Source organism: Sphaerodactylus townsendi, linkage group LG13, assembly GCF_021028975.2.
Source record: "Sphaerodactylus townsendi isolate TG3544 linkage group LG13, MPM_Stown_v2.3, whole genome shotgun sequence".
NCBI lineage: Eukaryota > Metazoa > Chordata > Lepidosauria > Squamata > Sphaerodactylidae > Sphaerodactylus > Sphaerodactylus townsendi.
Genome location: NC_059437.1, coordinates 51257064 through 51278222, shown reverse-complemented (window position 1 = coordinate 51278222; position 21159 = coordinate 51257064). Strand labels below are relative to the sequence as shown.

The following is a 21159-nucleotide window of genomic DNA, read 5'->3' as shown; positions in this document are numbered from 1 at the left end:
TGCCCTGCATTAACATACAGCAACCAAATGGTGCAACTATTTTGCTCCTTCAATAACTTATACAAGAGATGCCAATTATTCTAACAATATGTACCAACCTTATAGACTCCCCTGCACTGGTTACTTTCTTCCAACAGCCATGTACTTATTGTGTCCTCTCTTTGAATTGTCCAAGGTCGGGGGCTTTTTCATGGTGGCTCCTGCCCTTTGCAATGACCTACCAAAGCAGATATAGAGGGGACTCCCCTTTGCCGGCACGGTTAGTCGTTAAGAGTGGCAACCTCTAATCTGGAGAATCGGGTTTGATTCTATAGTCCTCCACATGAGTGGCAGACTTTCACCTGGTTGACTTGATTTGTGTCCCTGCTCCTCCACATGGACCCTGCTGGGTGACTTTAAGCCAGTCACAGTTCTCTCTGAACTCTGTGAGCCCCACCAACCTCATAAGGTGTCTGTTGTGGGGAGAGGAAAAGAAGGAGTTTGTAAGGCACTTTGAGACTCCTTACGGGAGAGAAAGACTGGGTATAAATCCAAACTCTTCTGCTGCTGCATTTTCTGTATTCGGGAAGGTGTGTAAGCATAGTTACCAATACCTCAGGGTGGGGGTGGGGAAATACTGTCCTGTACCTTTAACAGTTCTGCCTTTTTATTTTCCTCTCTTGAAAGCTCCTGTTTCGGGGGTGGGGTTTCAGTTCTGCTTGTGTTTTGCTCCCTCTAGTGACTGATTGGATATAACACAAGTATAATTCCAGCATAAAACCCTGCATTTTAAATGTCACATCTATGGTATTGGGATTATTACCATCAGAGGTGGGATCCAGCAGGTTCTCACCAGTTCGCGAGAGTGGGTTACTAATTATTTGTGTGTGCCGAGAGGGGGTTACTAATTGGGTCTGCTTTTCCATTAGAAATTCCATTAGGTCTAAAAATCATAAAGTCCTGTTGTTTCCTATGTGGCTGGTTAGCGAAGGTAGAAAACGGGATAATTCTCCCTGTTGGGCTGTTTTAAAAACATGTTTTAGAAATATGGTAAAGTTCCTTGTTTAAGGAAAGTATCCTTCTTTTGATTTCTAGACACAAAATTAAGTATTTGAAAGTATTAAGTATGTGACAGGCAGTCAATTAGAGGAGAAGTAGTTGTTTCTGTTGGCAGTAGACGATAGGACTTGCTATAATGAGTTTAAATTATGGACAGAAAGATACCAGCTGGAAATTAGGAACTTTTTTTACCGTAAGAATTTTTTACAGTAACAGAGAAATTATTAATGCCCCGCCCCCGGAATGCCCAGCCACACCCCTGTGCCCCGCCCAGCCCCATTGGTGCTACGTCACTGTTTGAATCCCACCATCATTGGAACCTGTTACTAAAATTTTTGGATCCCACCACTGATTACCATCCTACCTTATCAGGTTGTTGTGCATAGTACTGTACTAGGAGTGCCAAGTGCACTGGCAGAACTAGGGGGGCCAGAGGGCGTGGACAACCCAGGCACCATTCACATGGAGGAGTGCGGCGGAAAGGTGGGGGGAGTTTGGCAGTGGCAAAGGGAAGGGTGTTTGGTGGCGGGGGCTGGGCACAGTGCTCTGGGCTTGCCCCAGGTGCCATTTTGTGGCAGTACACCAAGTGGGACCTTTGAATCCCCCCAAATTACAGCTCATTTCTAGGAGACAGAGATCAGTTTCCTTGGAGATAAAATGGCTGCCTTTGAGGGTAGACTTCGTGGCATTGCACCTCACTATGGTCCTTGTCTTTCCCAGGCACCACCTCCAAACCCTGAGCCATTTCCCAATCTGGAGTGAACCACCTTATTGCCCCTCCCCCATCCCATACTAGTGACAACGGGGACCTGGCAACTCTTTATGCCAATAATGTCTGGACACCCCATAGCTCCGTCTCTAATCCTCTGCCTCGGCATCTGGAAGTGGCTTGCTGTTGATTCTACAGCCATGCGTGGAAAATATTAACTCTTTCTTAGAGGGGTGGGAGTGAAATGAAAGCTATATAAGTTCCTACTTGCGGTTACAGGGTGATGTAGAGGTGAAGAGCAGGTGCACTCTAATCTGGAGAACCGGGCTTGATTCCCTGCTTTGCCACTTGAGCTGGGGAACCAGATTAGCTTTTGCTCTCCAACACATGCCAGCTGGGTGACCTTGGGCTAGTCACAGTTCTTCGGAGCTCTCTCAGCCCCACCCACCTCACAGGGTGTTTGTTGTGCGGGGGAGGGAAGGAAAAGAGATTGTAAGCCCCTTTGGGTCTCCTTACAGGAGACAAAGGGGGGATATAAATCCAAAGTCCTCCTCCTCTTCTTCTGCTTCTGATCTTCTACTTCTGATCTTCTGATTTACCCTGAAACCAACAATGGCCCATGGAAACCCACAGCTGGCTGAGCCATTAGATTTCCCCACTTAGTAACACAATATGAACCAGTCCTGTTTCATTGGTTGCATTTCCCCAATCAGCATCTGGCTGATCACCTGGACTCTCTCTGTGGGGTTCACCTGGAGTCCAAGTGAGAAAGGCGGACTATCAAAAGAGGAAAAATGAAAATGTCTGCCAAGGTTGTGAAACCAGAGTCCACTGTTTTTTTCTTGCATGTGTGCCTGGATTTCCTTCTCAACCATGCGCCAGAAACGGTTTGTGAATGACAGAAGCAAGAATCTATCTCATACCACAGGCCTTGCTTTTATTTTAAAACATGCTGCCGAGAGAGGATGTCTCATTTAACTTGGGCATTCTTGTGCCTACGCTGCATTGAATTGGGGTCCCACCAACACCATTTCTGACATCTATCTAGTGTTTTTAAGAAGTGGGTGGGGCCAAGTAGGGCTTTTGCTCAACAAGGTTTCTGGTTGGCTGTGCAGATCCAAACACTTCCTCTGCCTCCACCTCCGCCTCCTTCTCCTCCTCCGCCTCCTCTTCTTCATACAAGTTAGAATTAATGTTGCTTTTGGCCCCCACTGATCTTTCTTTCTTCACCACTGTCCTTGCTTAGATGAAGGTGGTGGAACTACTCTGCAGACCTCGTTCAGATGGCCAACATCGGGGGGGGGGGGGGGCTTGTGTCCTTGCTTTTTGGGGGTACAAGGTTGGTTATTTAAACATAAACTTAGGCCATCATTCAGTGAAAGTTACCGTAAAAGCAGGACACTTCTGTCGGGTCGGAAGGTCGTGGGCAGAGGTTTGAAGATGCACATTTTTTATATATGGAAACCTCTAGCTTGACCTTTGAAGGTCAGATCTTTTTCCAGGCTCTTTGGGAGATCTCTGAGTTTGAGAAATGGAGGCCTCTTGGCTGTAGCTTCCTTGCATTTAAATCCTTGCGCATGAATACGAAAAGCACAAATCAATTACTGTGCCAGGTCTGTACCAGACTGTACCATACAGAGAGCCCAGACAAATCAGACCAATAGTCCATCTAGTCTAGCTTTCTGCTGCTGGCCATGACTGACCAGATGCATCACAGGTAGAGAGAGAAGAATTCAAGCCCTTACATCCTTCAGCAACTGGCATTTAGAGGTACATTGCCACTGAATGTGGAGGCTCCATTGGGCCATCATGTCTAACAAGGTTAGAGCACATATCTGTCCTTCCAGCTGCTTCAAGTCCCTTTTGGGGAGAAAGCACAGGACACAGATTTTCAAGCAATTTTATGTTCATCATCTGCTTTTAAAGCAATTTAAGCAAGTTGTTCTTACTGCATCTTGTGGCAATGAGTTCCACATGCCCATGTGCCGATTTCACCTGTCATGGAAAGTTTCAAGTTGCTCATTTCAACACATGAACCTTCTTTTAAAGGGACAGGACTTCTCTGCCCTCCCCCCCTCCGCTGTTGGTGACCATTCCAGAGCTGGAAACTGGCCAAAGGGCGGGGGTGGGGGGTGGGGAGGCATGTTCTGGTCTGGTGGGGGAGGATGACTTGGCCTCCATGCCATCAGACCTGGCTTGGTCTTTGAGGGGTGGGAGGGAAGAAGAGAAGAGTTTGTTTTTATACCCCACGTTTCTGTCCTGTAAGGAGGCTCAAGGTGGCTTACACACTCCTTTCCATTCCTCTCCCCAAAACAGACCCCTGGTGAGGTAGGTGGGTCTGAGAAAGTTCTGAGAGAACTGCGACTAGCCCAATGTCACCCAGCAGAAATGTAGGAGTGCAGAAACACATCTGGTTCACCAGATAAGCCTCTGCCTCTCAGGTGAAGGAGTGGGGAATCAAACCTGGTTCTCCAGATTAGAATACACCTGCTCTTAACCACTACACCACGCTGGGTTGCTGTTTGGGGGCTGAGAGGGGGGGAGCAAGGGAGAGGGGGGCTGGGGCAGCAGATGACAACCAACTGATGCTATGAAGAGGCCAGTTTGGTCTGTGAGGGGTGGGAGATGGTGGGCAAGGGGAGGGTGCTGGTAAGCCCAGTGGGGCAGTCTGCTTCCCACTGCGCCCTCTTCACCAGGCCAGCTTGCTCCTCAGTCATGGAGAAGACAGTTGGAATGTGACGGACTCATTTCCAACCAACGAGCACGCAGGACTCACTTTGTGAGACCTGTGCTCCCATTGGTGGGAAGTGTGTCGTCCCCACGTACCACTCCTCAGGCAATTATGTGTAAGGATAGTAAATGCAATACAATTATAAAGAACTATAAATACTATGAATTTAAAACTCTACACACTTCCTCTCAAGCATGATGGCAGCAGCATCCAATTTCAGCTCAGCTCAATTAAACTTAAATAAGTCTGGGAGAATAGTACCCCCCAATGGAGGGGGATGAAGGCCAACGATGGTAGCTGTTGCTGCCTCAACCGTAGGCCTGGTGGAACAGCTCTGTCATGCAGCCACTGAGGAATTGCATTAAATCCCGCAGGTCTCTGGTCTCATTAGACAGAGCATTCCACCAGGCAGGGGCCAGGGCTGAAAAGGCCCTGACCCTGGTTGAGGCCAGCCACACTTCCTTTGGGCCAGTGAAGCTCGTCGTCGTCGTCATCATCGTCATCCTCGTCGTCCTCGTCGTCCTCCTCGTCCTCGTCCTCGTCCTCCTCCTCCTCCTTCTTCTCCTTCTCCTTCTTCTTCTTCTGTCCCCCCACCCCCTTGTTAGTTCTGTCTCCACCCTATTGGAGTCGTGAGATCCCTGCTGCCTAGTTACCACCATTTTCATCTAGGCCTGCCTCTATCTGGGAATAACTTCTCCTTTTGGGTGATAAGATAATAGAACATATTTTAGAGTACCTTTGATAGACTAGAAGGGATGAATAATAGTCTTAAATTGGTTGCAATTATATATTATATTGAAATTGCATCTTTTCCCCCCTATCTGTACATCATTAGCCACCCTGAGCTTGGCTCTGCTAGGAACTGATGGGGCACTAATCAAATCAAAAAATAGAAATAGCAGACTCCAGTCTAAAAGCTAGCAGAGGACATGGAACAACGTATTGTCGAAGGCTTTCATGGCTGGATTCAACTGGTTGTTGTGAGTTTTTCCGGGCTGTGTGGACTGGCCGTGGTCTGGTAGATCTTGTTCCTAACGTTTCGCCTGCATCTGTGGCTTCTTCAGAGGTTTATCACAGAGGTGTATCACAAAGAGAAGTCTGTTATATCAGGACACAGTGTGTAACAGACTTCTCTCTGTGATACACCTCTGAAGATGCCAGCCACAGATGGAGGTGAAACGTTAGGAACAAGATCTACCAGACCACGGCCACGCAGCCCGCAAAACCCACAACAACCAGACATGGAACTACTTTTCTGGTGTTCATAAAACGCACTGCCACATTGAAATTTACTTATGATGACCTCAGTGGGGTTTTAAAGCAAGAAGAAGAGTTTGAACATGTATCTCACTTTTCTCAATCATAAGGAGTCTCAAAGTTTACAAACTCCTTCCCTTCTTCTCCCCACCAGACACTTTGTGAGGTACGTGGGGTTGAGAGATTTCCGAAAGAACTGTGACTAGCCCAAGGTCACCCAGACGGAATATAGAAGTGAGGAAACAAATCTGGTTCACTAGATAAGTGGGCTGCTCATGTGCAGGAAAGCAGAATTGAACCTGGTTCTCTAGATTACAGTTCACTGCTCCTAACCTCCAAGAGATGAGCAGAGATGATTTGCCGTTGCCTGCCCCTTTAAGAACATAAGAACGTAAGAACTAGCCTGCTGGATCAGACCAGAGTCCATCTAGTCCAGCACCCTGCTACTCACAGTGCCCCACCAGGTGCCATTGGGAGCTCACATGCAGGATGTGAAAGCAATGGCAATTGCTTTCCTTTATATCAACCTGGATTTCCTAGATGGCTTCGCATCCAGATACTAACCTGGGACAACCCCACATAGCTTAGGATGCAACCAGGCTAGCAGGGACGCCATGTCGAAGAGCTTGATTTCTGCTGTCACAGAGACGAGGACACGGAGTCATGGGTTCAAGGTGCAGGAAAAGAGACTCCACGTAAACATCAGGACAACACTTCCTGACAGTCAGGGCTGCAACAGTGGAATTCACTGCCTCAGAGAGTGGTGGAGTCTCCTTCTTTGGAGGTTTTTAAAGAGAGGCTGGATGGCCATCTGTCAGGAGTGCTTTGACTGTGTGTTCCTGCATTGCAGGGGGTTGGACTTGATGGCCCTTGGGGGTATCTCGCAGCTCTATGATTCTATGTGACCTATGTAAAACCAAATCTCACTTTAAAGTGATGCCTTGAGAAGACCTTTACTTCGGCTCTCCTTCTGACTGTCAAGTGACCAGTAAAAACAGCCTGGGCACAAGGCTATACCTAACCCGGCCTAACCCTTTTCTTGGAGTGCCTAACATTTTTCTCACCTGCTCAGCTCCGCAACTAGTTTCAGAGTTGGCCAGCCCCAATCCTTATCTTGCATCCCTGTCAGGCGCAGAGTGCCATCCTGAACAGAGTTCAGGTTCAGAGTTCTAGCATCTCACAATACTAGAACCAGGGGGCATCCATTGAAAATGCTGGGGGGAAGAATTAGGACTAATAAAAGGAAACACTTCTTCACGCAACGTGTGATTGGTGTTTGGAATATGCTGCCACAGGAGGCGGTGATGGCCACTAACCTGGAGAGCTTTAAAAAGGGCTTGGACAGATTTATGGAGGAGAAGTCGATCTCTGGCTACCAATCTTGATCCTCCTTGATCTCAGATTGCAAATGCCTTAGCAGACCAGGTGCTCAGGAGCAGCAGCCGCAGCAGCAGGCCCTTGCTTTCACCTCCTGCATGTGAGCTCCCAAGGGCACCTGGTGGGCCACTGCGAGTAGCAGAGAGCTGGACTAGATGGACTCTGGTCTGATCCAGCTGGCTAGTTCTTATGTTCTTAGAGTTAACCCACTCTAAACCCACTGACAATGGGTTTCGATTGCCCTGTTTGGGATTGCACCGTTAGTTCCTATTCTCCGCCCTAAACCCATTGATTCCAGCGTGGAGTAACTCTGTGCAGGATTGAACAGTTAGTTTCGATTCTCTTTTCTAGTTATATCTCCATTTGCTCCAGCCGTACTACCGGTTTCAGCGTTCTTTTCACTTCCAACCGAGAGAGCTAAGACCGCATAACGCCACCCGCCGCCCCTTGGGGGCAAGTCCCGCGGAGATCCCTGCTGTTTACTTTGGAGTAATCCTCGGGCTGCGATCCTGCTCAGGCTGACTTGGGCGAGAGAAACCCTCCCCCTCCCCCTCCCACTCGCACTTCCACTCGCAGAGCGCTTTGGAGCCAGGCACGGCCGCCAGGCTCACTTTCAACTCATTTACTCCAGAGGAGGACCCCCCAGCCCCTGCAATCTTTGCCAACGTCGGCGCAACTCCGCTCAGCTGCGATCCTGCTCAGGAGCAAGCGCCTTCAGGAGGCTGCGCGCGCCCCTCGCCCGTGAAGCGGCGCTGACTCCCGAGTAGGCACGGCCGGGGGAGCCCGGCGGCCGCCTCCCGAACCCAGGAGCCCCCCCCCCAAACCCGAAAAGCCGCCCCCCCCTGCCTCCCTCCGGCCCGCTGCCATTGGAGCGCCCGCCCGAGGTCCCCGCCCTCTCCCTGCGTCTCCGGTTGCATCTGCGGGGATTCGCCTTTTGGCCAAAGCGCCGCCGCTTCGCCCCTTCCCATCTGCGGGCGCCGGAGGCTTCTCGGGTCGCCGCGAACCGGAGCCCCGCCGGACGGAGCCAGGGAGGCGGGCGGCTCCCAGCGAGGGTCCCGCGGAGGAGCCAGGACCCTCCCCCCCCCCGCCGCCGCCCCCGGAATCGCTTCCCCACCAGCAGCCGAGGAAACGTCGAGAGGGGTTCTTTCCCCCTGAAATTTTGGAAAGCCCAACTTTTTTCCCCCCTGCTTTTTTCCCCCCTGCACGGCGTGGGATTCGAACCCGGGACCGGGCGGGAGAAAGTTTGCAGAGCCGGCCGCCTCGCGCGGCTCGCCTGTCTCTGCTGGATGGGTCTTGGGGACCCCGCGACGCACGTGCCTCGGAGGCGACTCTGAAGGGTAGGAAGATCTTGGGGGGGATTTTGGGGGGACGGGGGGAGGCACCTTCTTTGCCTTCTCCCCCCCCCCCTCCTTGGAGGAAAACAAACAAACTGAACCAACCGAGCCAAGTCGTGGTCGTCTGGAAGGGATGGAGCTGGACTCGGGCTTTGAGGAGATGCTACCGGGGCAGGATTTAAGAGCAGCCGCCCTTTACTCCTGAGGAGGAGCAGGAGCCGCCGACCCCAAAAGATGGGTCCTCCCGCGGATGTCCTTTTCGCCCTCAGCCTGGTTTGGGGAGCTCTGCTATGCAGAGGTGAGTCTGCGGGGTGAAATCGTGGCTTCCCAAACGCAACGGGTCAGGACACAGGTTTGCCAACTGACCCGCCTTGGCTTGCTCTTGTGCATCTGTTTTTGCATTCTTTCAAAGGGGAATCTAACAGGTGACATTTCTCAAGGCATGAAGATAGCAGCCCCCTCCCCACAGACCCCCTCACCTGCAAAACAAGCATGGCTTAGAGAAGGGGGGGGGTGTGTGTTTCTAAAACTGGTCATCTTAGCCTAATGCCAATGGGGTGTGGGGGAAGGAGGCCCCGATCCCATACAAGGAGTGGGTGTATTGGGCAGTCGGAAAACCATTTGGAGTATAAGTCAGGCATCCACTCTTGTAGCAGCCTGTGAGATCCGAGTCTCAGGAGCCAGGATATGGAAAGGTGTTCACCTATGGCGAAGAACCAACAGCTCCAGATGACTATATGGGGGAAGGGGGAAACTGATTCTGTTCCCACTGTCCCTTTCAGCCTGTTGGAAACTGCTTAAATCTATTTTGAGGCGATAGAGTAATGTCCCCGGCTAATAAATACCTGAAGGGGGGGGAGCTTACTCCCCCCCCCCACACACACACTTTGAGTTGCTGCTGGATTGGAATCTAGGCTGAAAATAGTACAGTCCCAAGAACTCTTTCCAGTTCTCAGAATAAACCTGAGTGGGATTCAGGATAGATCTGTTTAGGATTGCTCTCCAGGTGTGGGGCAACTTCCCTGCCAACGTGGTTGAGAGGGGGGGGGGAGAGGGGCTCTGGATCGCATCGGTGAAGGAGCCCTGCGGCACTCTGCTTCCTGCCTCACCCCCACAGCAGTTGTGGTATCCCCCCACTCAAATGCGCTTACCATTCTCACCTGAGCTCTTTGCAAAGTCTGCCCCTCGCATGCTCCCACTGACGCATTTGTTTGGGCGGAAGGCAGAGCTACTTGTCTTTTGTCCTGGGGCAGAAAGAGGGGAACAGGTCTCCATATGGGGTCCTAAATCTTCCCTAGTGTTTCTGTTTCTCACTTGAGTTCTTGTCCTTCTAGCGCCCTGGATGCCTCTGCCCAGAACCTCAACTACTGGGTGTGTGTGTGTGTGTGTGTGTGTGCACGCGCGCGTGCAGATGGTAAAAACCTCTCTCTCTTTCAATCGATGTCCACCATCCAGTTAGTGATTTTTGTTCCTGAACCTGACACTTAACTCTGCTCCCCTTTATAACTGGCTTCTTTGATTCTACGCTGCCCTGTGTAAACCTGTTTATGTGTGCCGTTTGTTGCAGTGGTAGGAATGAGAAGGGGGGAGGGGGAAGAATTACCAGACCAGCATGGGTTAATATATAGAGAATTGCTGGGGTCAGACTAGATGGCCTTCAGTGGCGTTCTGAACAGATAGCTTGATGGATTTGCTTCTGCCTTTGTTTCTCCTGGCTCCGTTCTTGTACGCATGTGATTGCTCTTTGCAGATTTGGGCCGGTGGATTTCATTGTATCTTGATGTTGCGGCAAAAGTTTGCCATACAGTCATGATCCCCGAGAGATTTCCGTCGTGCCCATCAAATGAAGCAAAACAACATGAGAACAACCCAACCAAATCAAAGTTGTTGATCTTTCCCCCTTCATCTCCATTTGCCACAATCAGGTTCCAAACACAAGTGCAACACAAAGAACTAGATCTGATTCCTATCTTTTCACCTCTGATTGGAGTTTGAGGCTTTGGGTCTCAGAATATATCAGCCGAGTGACATTTGTAGAAGGTACATTATATTTTTTTTAAAGGAACTGTCTCCCTGCTTGAAAACATCAGTGCTAACTCTTCCTGATACAAGTTTTCCAACCGTGGTTAACTGTTGGAACCATAGCTGGTATTTTGGAGAACGTGGTGCCTGCCTCTCTTTTGGGGAATGGTGGGGGATTCTTCCCATATCAGTAAAGAAATATGAATTTGGAGGGGTGGGTGGGGAATCCACTCTAATGCGACATTGCCCTAGAGCAGTATGTCCCACCAGTTTTCACTCGGGTACCCCTTGGCAATCCATTTTCCTAAAATTGTACCCCCAGATTAGCAAACCCATTACATAATTTTTGTTCACATACCCCCAAACGCTTTGGCGCACAACCCTGGGGTACATCAGGGGCATACCATCCGGGCGAGACATATGGGGTCAAATTGTCGCCGGGCTGCAGCCATTTAGTTACATGGGGAGGGGTGTTGGAAAATTGCCCTGCACACCCCTCCTCCTTCCCTTGCCCGGTCCGTACACTGAGTTCAAGACCTCATGCAAAAGAGTTTGGTCATGGTGGGGGAGGGTGGCTGCCCATACAGGGAGGGGTTGGAAAACTCAGATTTTGCACCAGGCTACATTTTCCCTAGATACACCACTGCATGTACCCCAGGTTGGGAACCACTGCTCTGCGACAGGTAGAAGAAGCAGCTATTCCTCTTTACACCCTTGCTGGTCTAGGCTAACTTGATCTTGTAAGATCTCAGAAGCTAGGCAGGGTTAGTCTTGATTGGTACTTGGATGGCAGACCACCTAGGAACACCAGGGTCGCTATGCAGACGTGGGCAATGGCAAACCATCTCCATTGCAGCAGTGGCGTAGGAGGTTAAGAGCTCGTGTATCTAATCTGGAGGAACCAGGTTTGATTCCCAACTCTGCCGCCTGAGCTGTGGAGGCTGATCTGGGGAATTCAGATTAGCCTGTGCACTCCCACACACGCCAGCTGGGTGACCTTGGGCGAGTCACAGTTCTATGGAGCTCTCTCAGCCCCACCTACCTCACAGGGTGTTTGTTGTGAGGGGGGAAGGGCAAGGAGATTGTCAGCCCCTTTGAGTCTCCTGCAGGAGAGAAAGGGGGGGATATAAATCCAAACTCCTCCTCCTCCTCCTCCTCCTCCTCCTCCTCCTCTTCTTCTTCTTCTTCTTCTTCTTCTTCTTCTTCTTCTTCTTCTTCTTCTTCTTCTTCTTCTTCTTCTTCTTCTTCTTCTTCGCCTTGAAAACCCTACTGGGTAAATCGGCTGCGACTTGACAGCACTTCACGTCGATTTTCTTTTGATTCACATATTAGCTGTGCCAGGTTCTGTGGAAGATGGTTAGAATTTGGCTTAGTATAAATGAAGATGCGTCACTGTCATAGAAACCTCCAGCAGACACGCTCTTTCATGGGAACCCCAATAATCCAACGCTTGAAGAAAAAAAACCTTATATTTCCTCGCTTTCCTTTTCCTCCTGGGATGCCAGTGAGTTGAAAAACTGCGCTTTGGATACGTTGCAGAGTGCCAGGGCTCTCTTTTTGTGGGTCCCAGCTTTGGGCTGCTATATAGAAGCTGTATCAGGAGCAAAGACCTTGGCGGCTCGGTTGCTTTGCTGGTTTTTGCAGCTGCTGTATTCTTGACCCGTAAACAAATTTGTTTCCTGCCTTATCCTGTTGGCATCGGCTGGGCGTGATGTCACAAGAGCTCTAATAAAAGACTCGCGGCCTGATGGGGTTGGCTTGCAGGCCTGTGGCTACTTGTAAAAAAAAACCGGTTGCCTTGAGGAATCTCTCTGGAGTGGAGTGCCGGGGCGGATGAAATTAATCCGGGCTTTCTTTCACTCCCCTACAAAAGGGACTTGGAAATGGAACAGGGCGCACAGCGGCATAGCGGGAAGATTGAGGGGCGAAGATGCAGGAAGATGAGCAGGCCGGCGGCAAACGGTGCTGTTGTGTGTATAAATCTTATGGGTTCTGCAGAGATGATTCTCCTAATAGGGCATCCGGATGAGTTGGAGCCCTGTGAGAAAAGGCTGAAGAATGTGGGGGATTTTCCTTTTGCGGCCCAGATGTGACAGAGGTGCATAAAACAGTGGATGGAGAGAACTTTTTCCTCTCATGATGCTAAAACTTAGGGTCTCGCTGGGCACCAGCGAAGTGTAGTGCTTAAGAGTGGTGGACTCTGCTTTGGAGAACTGGGTTTGATTCCCCACTCCTCCACTTGAGAAGCAGACTCTAATCTGGTGAACCAGGGTAGTTTGCCTGCTCCTATGCATGAAGCCTACTGGGTGACCTTGGGCTAGTCCAGTTCTCAGTACTCTCTCAGCCCCACCTACCTCACAGGGTGTCTGTTGTGAGGAGAGGAGGGGAAAGAATTTGTATCTCCTCCTCCTCCTCCTCCTCCTCCTCCTCCTCCTCCTCCTCCTCCTCCTCAGGAGAACAGGCTGTAGATTCAGGTCATAAAATGAACATTTTTTTTTCATACAAAAATCACTCTCTTGTAGAATTCACAGCCACAAGACATGGTGATTTTGGCTATCTAAGGTGGCTTTCGAAGGTAGACCTGAAGAGCAGTGTTGGGGGTTACTGGCCAACCTTGAGGGTTCAAGGCCCACCTACCTCACAAGGTGTATGTTGTGGGGAGAGGAAGGGAAGGAATTTGTAAGCCACTTGGAAACTCCTTAGGGTTGAGAAAAGTGGAGTATAAATCCAAACTCTTCTTCTTCTTCAGTGGAAGGGCTGGGTTCTGAGGCAGGCAGCCAATCAGTTGTCAGAGTGTGAGTTTTTTTTCAGTGCACATGCTAGAATAGGCCCCCCCCCCCAAAAAAAAAAAAAAAAACAACCAACGCACAGCAGCATTGAATACAGGGAAATTGGTTTCAAAATAGTCTGTACCCACTATTGAAATGATTGCATTGCATTGGCTTAAGATCGACTTTTCCCCAGGGTGGTAAGCCTGTATTTATAAGCTGTACTGCTTTTATGTATTGTCGAAGGCTTTCACAGCCGGATTCAACTGGTTCTGGTGGGTTTTCTGGGCTGTGTGGCCGTGGTCTGGTGGATCTTGTTCCTAACGTTTTGCCTGCATCTGTGGCTGGCATCTTCAGAGGCGTACCACAGAGGGAAGTCACAGAGTGTATCGCAGTGTGTAACAGACTTCCCTCTGGGATACACCTCTGAAGATGCCAGCCACAGATGCAGGCGAAACGTTAGGAACAAGATGCACCAGACCACGGCCACACAGCCCGCAAAACCCACCTGTACTGCTTTTGTTTATAAAAGTTGGCTTCCTTGGTGTGTTCCATCACACCAAAACCATTTTTAAAAAATCTCTAGATGCAAGAACCTTTGCAGGGGGAAAGGTGAGGCTTGGCATGATAGTCTCCTAAGTACATGGGGTTTTGTTGTTGTTATTTGCAGGAGAGGAGGATGAGCTTGTATAGCCCTAGGCTAGCCTGTCCTTGTCAGTTCTTGGAAGCTGAGCAGGGTCGGCCCTGCCTACTATTTGGATGGGAGGCCTCCAAGCAATACCAGGGTTGTGACGCAGAGGCAGGTGCTGCAAACCGCCTCTGAATGTCTCTTGCCTTGAAAACCCCATGCACGGGTGTCAAACTCGCGGCCCACCAGATGTTATGGACTACAGTTCCCATCATCCCCTGCCAGCATCATGCTGGCAGGGGATGATGGGAATTGTAGTCCATAACATCTGGAGGGGTGCGAGTTTGACACCTGTGCTTTACGGGGTCACCTTAAGCCAGCTGTGACTTGGCAGGAAAAAAAAGAAAGGAACAGTCATTGATCTGGGAGGGACTGCCGTCCAGTGGTTGTGCATGCATAGGTCCCAGGTTCAAATCCCGTCATCTCCAGTTGTGAAAGACCAGGCAGTAGGAGATGTGGAAGACCTCTTCCTGGGACTGTGGAGAACTTCTGCCGGTCTTGGTGGAGAATGCTGATCTGGACGCCCCACTGGTCTGCGGCAGATTTATGTGGTTTGCAGGAGCCTCCACCAGCCAACAGAAGCGGCACAGTGTGATGCAGGTTGATGATCTTGAAAGCTGTTTTTAGGAATGGCGAAGGCAGGTCCTCGTAGACAAGGGCTATAAACAACGGAGCCTTGTGGACACATCTTGCCTGCTTGGAGCCCCTGATGCTGTTGGCAGAAGACGTGTCTGCGAAGGCGCCAGAGTGGAGCTTCTCCAACAGCAACTGCTGGGAAGAGCTGAAGGCTTCTTCTAAATCAGTGATGGCAAACGTTTTCAAGACCGAGTGCCCAAATTGCAACCCAAAACCCACTTATTTATCGCAAAGTGCCAACACAGCAATTTAACCTGAATACTGAGGTTTTAGTTTAGAAAAAACGGTGGGCTCCGAGGCGTGCGTTATTCAGGAGTAAGCTTGGTGGTAGTCGGTGGCTTTGCTTTGAAGCAACCGTGCAACTCTTCCAACAGGTGAATCACGACTCTAGGAGGGTTTACTCAGAAGCAAGCCCCATTGCCAGCAACCGAGCTTACTCACAGGTAAAGGATCGTGCTTTAGTTCTTCGCATGAAAATCAGTGGGGTTTAACAGTGCTTAACAGGGTTACCTAAACTGCTTCCCCAAAACTAGGTCTTAGGTTTAATGCTAATAATCGATCCCAGCAGCCCAGGCCAGCCTAGATGTGGGGGGGAGGCACTCTGTTTGCACATGCCCACAGAGAGGGCTCTGAGTGCCACCTCTGGCACCTGTGCCATAGGTTCGCCACCACTGTTCTAAATGAAGGAAAATATTAGAGCCTTGTAGGGGAAAATAAATGAAGCCCATTTAGGATGTCTGCGATTTGTGCTGCCTCCAACTTAAGTCCTTGTCCTCTAAAGCAGAGGTGTCAAACTTGCGGCCCTCCAGATGTTATGGACTACAGTTCCCTACAGTTCCCATCATCCCCTGCCAGCATGATGCTGGCAGGAGATGATGGGAACTGTAGTCCATAACATCTGGAGGGCCGCGAGTTTGACACCTGTGCTCTAAAGCATTCTATCATTGTCAACCTATCTCAGGTCTTGCAAACTGAAGGCCGGGGCTTGTTGAGTTGAGTCGACCCATCTCTTGTTGGGGCTTCCTCTTTTCAACTTTCCCTATCATGATTGTCTTTTCCACTGACTCTTCTTGTCTTCTTCACATGACGTGAGCAAAGTGGACAGCTTCAGAACTCCCTGGTTTGTCTTTTTGGCAGTCCACAGTCTCCATAAAACCTTCCTCCAGCCCGACATTTCAAATGAATTAGTTTTTTCCCTGCCAGCTTTTTGTTGTTGTCCAACTTTAGCATCCATGCATAGTAATTAGACATAGAAGAAGAAGAAGAGAAGAAGAGTTTGGACTTATATCCCAGCTTTCTCTCCTGTTAAGGAGACTCAAGGTGGCTTACAAGATCTTTCCCTTCCTCTCTCCACAACAGGCACTTTGTGAGGTTGGTGGGGCTGAGAGAGTTCTGAGAGAACTGTGACTAACCCCTTTCTGTTGGAATAGTACCAGAACAGGGGCACATAGCCAAATATCTTGAACTATTAACTGAACCCCAACAGAGATGGATTGTTACAAGGGCCAGATGCAATACTTTTCCATCGGCCATTACAAAGGGTCACTACCTATCTATCCCTCTCCAAGATCGGGTCTGCCCACACTGTAAAAACCAAGTGCTCACATTATACTTGACTGTCCGAGATATGTGGGTATTAGGAATTTCTCTCCTGGGCTGGTCTTAGACAAACCTGAAGGAGACTCTGACAACTCTGCTGTGGAGCTTTTGTTAAATAATATAGAGGCCATGCTCTTGGAAGAAGTGGCAAAATTTCTTTTACAAGTGACAGAACTTTCTAAGTAATGTCCAATGATAGATACAGTTCATCTGTCTGTGTTTTGAATGTACTTTCGATTTGTACTTCAGAAATGTCTGTAACACTCTGGAGCCTATTTTAATATGCCTAATAAAGGTTGTTGTATTGAACTGTAACTAGCCCAAGGTCGCCCAGCAGGAATGTGGGAGTGTGGAAACACATCTGGTTCACCAGATAAGCCTCTGCCACTCAGGTGGAGGAGTGGGGGATCAAACCCGGTTCTCCAGGTTAGAATCAACCTGCTCTTAACCACTTCACCATATGCTATCAATTATCTTGGGATGCACTTGTTTGAGATCTTCCTACAAGCTGCTTCTCTGAGAAGACACCTCCTCCCCTTCTGAAGTGTCATGTGCAGCTGTGAATGGAAGGGCCTTTCCTGAAGTGACTCTGAAGACCGGGAGAAGGTTCAGGAAAGGACAATAATTCAGGGCCACTCAGAGTTGAGGTTGCAATAGATTCGTGTTCATAGTCAGTGTTGTCCTGAATACCAGTGCTGGTACTAACTAACCAGGAGAAGATTTGGGTTTTGTGATGTCACTTATATGCCTCCTGGGACATTTGACTGACCACTCTGTGATATAGGGTGCCAGACTAGATGGACCATTTGTCTGACCAGCATAGAGGCTCTTAGATTGCACCTGGTTTTGGAATTCTCCTACAGTGTGTTCGCTCGGCCCAGTGTGGTGTAGTGGTTAAGAGCAGGGGCACACTAATCTGGAGAACTGGGTTTGATTCCCCACCCCCACCTGAGTGGCGGAGGCTTATCTGGTGAACCAGATTAACTTGTGCACTCCAACACATGTCAGCTGGGTGACCTTGGGCTAGTCACAGTTCTTTGGATCTCTCTCAGCCCCAACCACCTCACAAGATGTTTGTTGGGGGGTGGGTGGGTGGGGGGACAAGGGAATGGAGATTGTAAGCCTCTTTGAGTTTCCTTACAGGAGAAAAAGGGGGTATAAATCCAAACTCTTCTTCTTCTTACTACCGGATTTTCTGCTTTAATTTTTTTTTTTAAAGCGATGTTGCAGTGTGTTACTGCTAGCCTTATTTATGTGTTGGTTTTAATTGTTGATTTTGTTTTAAAATGTAAATATATATTTTCAAGGCACCTGAGGATTTTATACCAGAAGGCAAGGGTGGAAATTTTCTAACTAAATAATACACAGTCGGTCCAATTATGCCATAATCCACGCTCTGGTGTCAGCCCTGGATATATTTCTTACATTCCCATCGGCATTATTTAAGCAGCCAAGAAGATCTGGAGTAAACATCTCTAGACAGCAGCCATATAAATTGCCAGTTAGTTGAGGAATCCGAATGATATCCCCTGCATTTCTGGAAGGACCTTTTTCCCCTCTGAGGAAAAAACTGGAGAATCTAGGATTTTTATTTTATTTTAAAGGAAAATAAGGCTATGGAGGGCATGTTAAAAGGTTTACAAAATTATGTCTGAAGTGGAGAAAGTGGACCTAGGGAGTCTTTTTCTCGCTCTCCCATAACACTAAAACTTGGGGGCAAGCATTGAAGTTGACGGGCGATAGATAGAAAAAAGGAAATGCATTTTTCTCCGATGGCTAATTAAAGAGTAGAATTTGCCGCCAGGGGAGATAGTCCTGACTCTTAACACAGACCACCATAAAAGGGGGTTAGACTGGTTTGTGAAGGATATACACAGTAATGGCTACCAGCTATGGTGAGTAAAGGTAACTCAGAAGAAGGCCTTGGCTTCTGTGCCCTGTTGGTGGACCTCCAAAGAGGATGCTGGACTAGACGGACCATGGGTCTGAACCAGCAGGGCTCTTCTTATGTTCTTATGAAGGTCTTGACCTCTATGGCCTGCTGTTGGTCCTCCAGAGGAACTGGTTGGTCACTGTATGAGAGAGGATGCTGGACTAGATGGACCACTGGTCTGATCCAGCAGGGCTCTTCTGATGTTCTTATGAAGGCCGCCCAGCCTCTATGGCCTGCTGTTGGTCCTCCAGAGGAACTGGTTGGTCACTGTATGAGAGAGGATGCTGGACTAGATGGACCACTGGTCTGATCCAGCAGGGCTCTTCCTATGTTCTTATGAAGGCCTTGACCTCTATGGCCTGCTGTTGGTCCTCCAGAGGAACTGGTTGGTCACTGTGTGAGAGAGGATGCTGGACTAGATGGACCACGGGTCTGATCCAGCAGGGCTCTTCCTATGTTCTTATGAAGGCCTTGACCTCTATGGCCTTGCTTTGTTGTTGGTCCCTCCAGAGACACAGGTTGGTCACTGTGTGAGAAGGATGCTGGACTAGATGGACCCGCGGGTCTGATCCTTGGGAGCTCTTTCCGATGTTCTTATGAAGGCCTTGACCTCTATGGCCTGCTGTTGGTCCTCCAGAGGAACTGGTTGGTCACTGTGTGAGAGAGGATGCTGGACTAGATGGACCACGGGTCTGATCCAGCAGGGCTCTTCTTATCTTCTTATGAAGGCCTTGACCTCTATGGCCTGCTGTTGGTCCTCCACAGGAACTGGTTGGTCACTGTGTGAGAGAGGATGCTGGACTAGATGGACCACTGGTCTGATCCGCAAGAATTTCTTATCTTCTTATAGAGTTTGACCTCCTATGGCCCTGCTGTTGGTCCTCCCACAGGAACTGGTTAGTCACTGTGTGAGAGGATGCTGGACTAGATGGACCACTGAGTCTGATCCAGCAGGAGCTCTTCCTATGTTCTTATGAAGGCCTTGACCTCTATGACTATATGTTGGTCTCAGAGAACTGGTTGGTCACTGTGTGAGAGGATGCTGGACTAGGTGGACACAGTTACCAGGTCAGCAAGGGCTCTTCCGATGTTCTTATGAAGGCCTTGACCTCTATGGCCCTGCTGTGGTCCTCAGAGGAACTGGTTGGTCTGTGTGAGAGGATGCTGGACTAGACCCAGACCACGGGTCTGATCCAGCAGAGGCTCTTCCTATGTTCTTGAAGGCCTGGCCTCTATGACCTGCTGTTGGTCCTCCAAGAGGAACTGGTTGAAAGGTCACTGTATGAGAAGAGGATGCTGGACTAGATGGACCCACGGGTCTCTGGGCTCAGCAGGGAGCTCTTCCTATGTTCTTATGAAGCCTTGACCTCTATATTGGCCTGCTGTTGGTCTCAGAGGAACTGGTTGGTCACTGTGAGAGGATGCTGAACTAAGATGGACACTGGTCTGATCAGCAGGGCTCTTCTGATGTTCTTATGGCCTTGACTCTATGGCCTGCTGTTGGCCCTCCAAATTGGTTGGTCACTGTGTGAGAGGATGCTGGACTAGATGGACCACTGGTCACAATCCCATGAGGAGCTCTTCCTATGTTCTTATATGAGCCTTGACCTCTATGGCCTGCTATTTAGCCCTCAGAGGAACTGGTTGGTCACTGTGTGAGAGGATGCTGGACTAGATGGACCACTGGTCTGATCAGCAGAACCTTTCTATGTTCTTATGAAGGCCTTGACCTCTATGACCTGCTGTTGGTCCTCCCAGAACTGGTTGGTCACTGTGTGAGAGAGGATGCTGGACCCCTAGATGGACCGGGTCTGATCAGCCAGGGCTCTTCGATGTTCTTATGAAAGGCTATGACCTCTATGGCCTGCTGTTGGTCCTCCAGAGGAACTGGTTGGTCACTGTGTGAGAGAGGATGCTGGACTAGATGGACCACGGGTCTGATCCAGCAGGGCTCTTCCGATGTTCTTATGAAGGCCTTGACCTCTATGGCCTGCTGTTGGTCCTCCAGAGGAACTGGTTGGTCACTGTGTGAGAGAGGATGCTGGACTAGATGGACCACTGGTCTGATCCAGCAGGGCTCTTCCTATGTTCTTATGAAGGCCTTGACCTCTATGGCCTGCTGTTGGTCCTCCAGAGGAACTGGTTGGTCACTGTGTGAGAGAGGATGCTGGACTAGATGGACCACTGGTCTGATCCAGCAGGGCTCTTCCTATGTTCTTATGAAGGCCTTGACCTCTATGGCCTGCTGTTGGCCCTCCAGAGGAACTGGTTGGTCACTGTGTGAGAAGATGCTGGACTAGATGGACCACGGGTCTGATCCAGCAGGGCTCTTCTTATCTTCTTATGAAGGCCTTGACCTCTATGGCCTGCTGTTGGTCCTCCAGAGGAACTGGTTGGTCACTGTGTGAGAGAGGATGCTGGACTAGATGGACCACGGGTCTGATCCAGCAGGGCTCTTCCTATGTTCTTATGAAGGCCTTGACCTCTATGGCCTGCTGTTGGTCCTCCAGAGGAACTGGTTGGTCACTGTGTGAGAGGGGATATTGGACTAGATGGACCACTGGAGCCTGCCCTCCCGCCCTCTTCTTAGGGATGCTGACCTGGAGATCCCCTGGAATTACATTTTGCCTTCAGACTACATAGATCACTTTCCCTGGAGAAAATGGATCCTTTGGAGAGTGGACTCTGTGGCCTTGTACATAGCTGAGGCCCCCTGCGGGGGAAGCCCACGTGGCATAGTGGTTAAGAGCAGCAGACTCTAATCTGGAGACCCAAGTTTGACTCCCCACTCCTCCACAAGAAGCCTGCTGGGTGACCTTGGGCCACTCACAGTTCTCTCCAAACTCTCTCAGACCCACCTACTTCCCAGTGTGCCTGTTGTGGGGAGAGGAAGGTGACTGTAAGCTGCTTTGAGACTTAGGAAACTGGGTATGTTTAGCTTGGTGAAGAGAAGGTGAAGAGGTGATATGATGATAGCCATGTTTAGATATTTGAAGGGGTGGCATGTTGGGGAGGGAGCAAGCTTGTTTTCTGCAGCTCCAGAGACTAGGGCCAGGAGGAATGGGTT

The 21159-nt window shown here is 49.7% G+C and overlaps 1 protein-coding gene across 1 annotated transcript in view; it reads left to right on the top strand.

Annotated features, from left to right (window-relative positions):
- The first annotated feature begins 8069 nt into the window (after positions 1-8069).
- The window catches only part of TMEM132C (transmembrane protein 132C), a 267580-nt gene continuing 254490 nt past the window's right edge, over positions 8070-21159 (top strand). The window contains 1 exon segment of the mRNA XM_048514591.1: positions 8070-8744. Within this exon segment, the coding sequence (XP_048370548.1) occupies positions 8681-8744 (64 nt within the window). The 5' untranslated portion in view covers positions 8070-8680.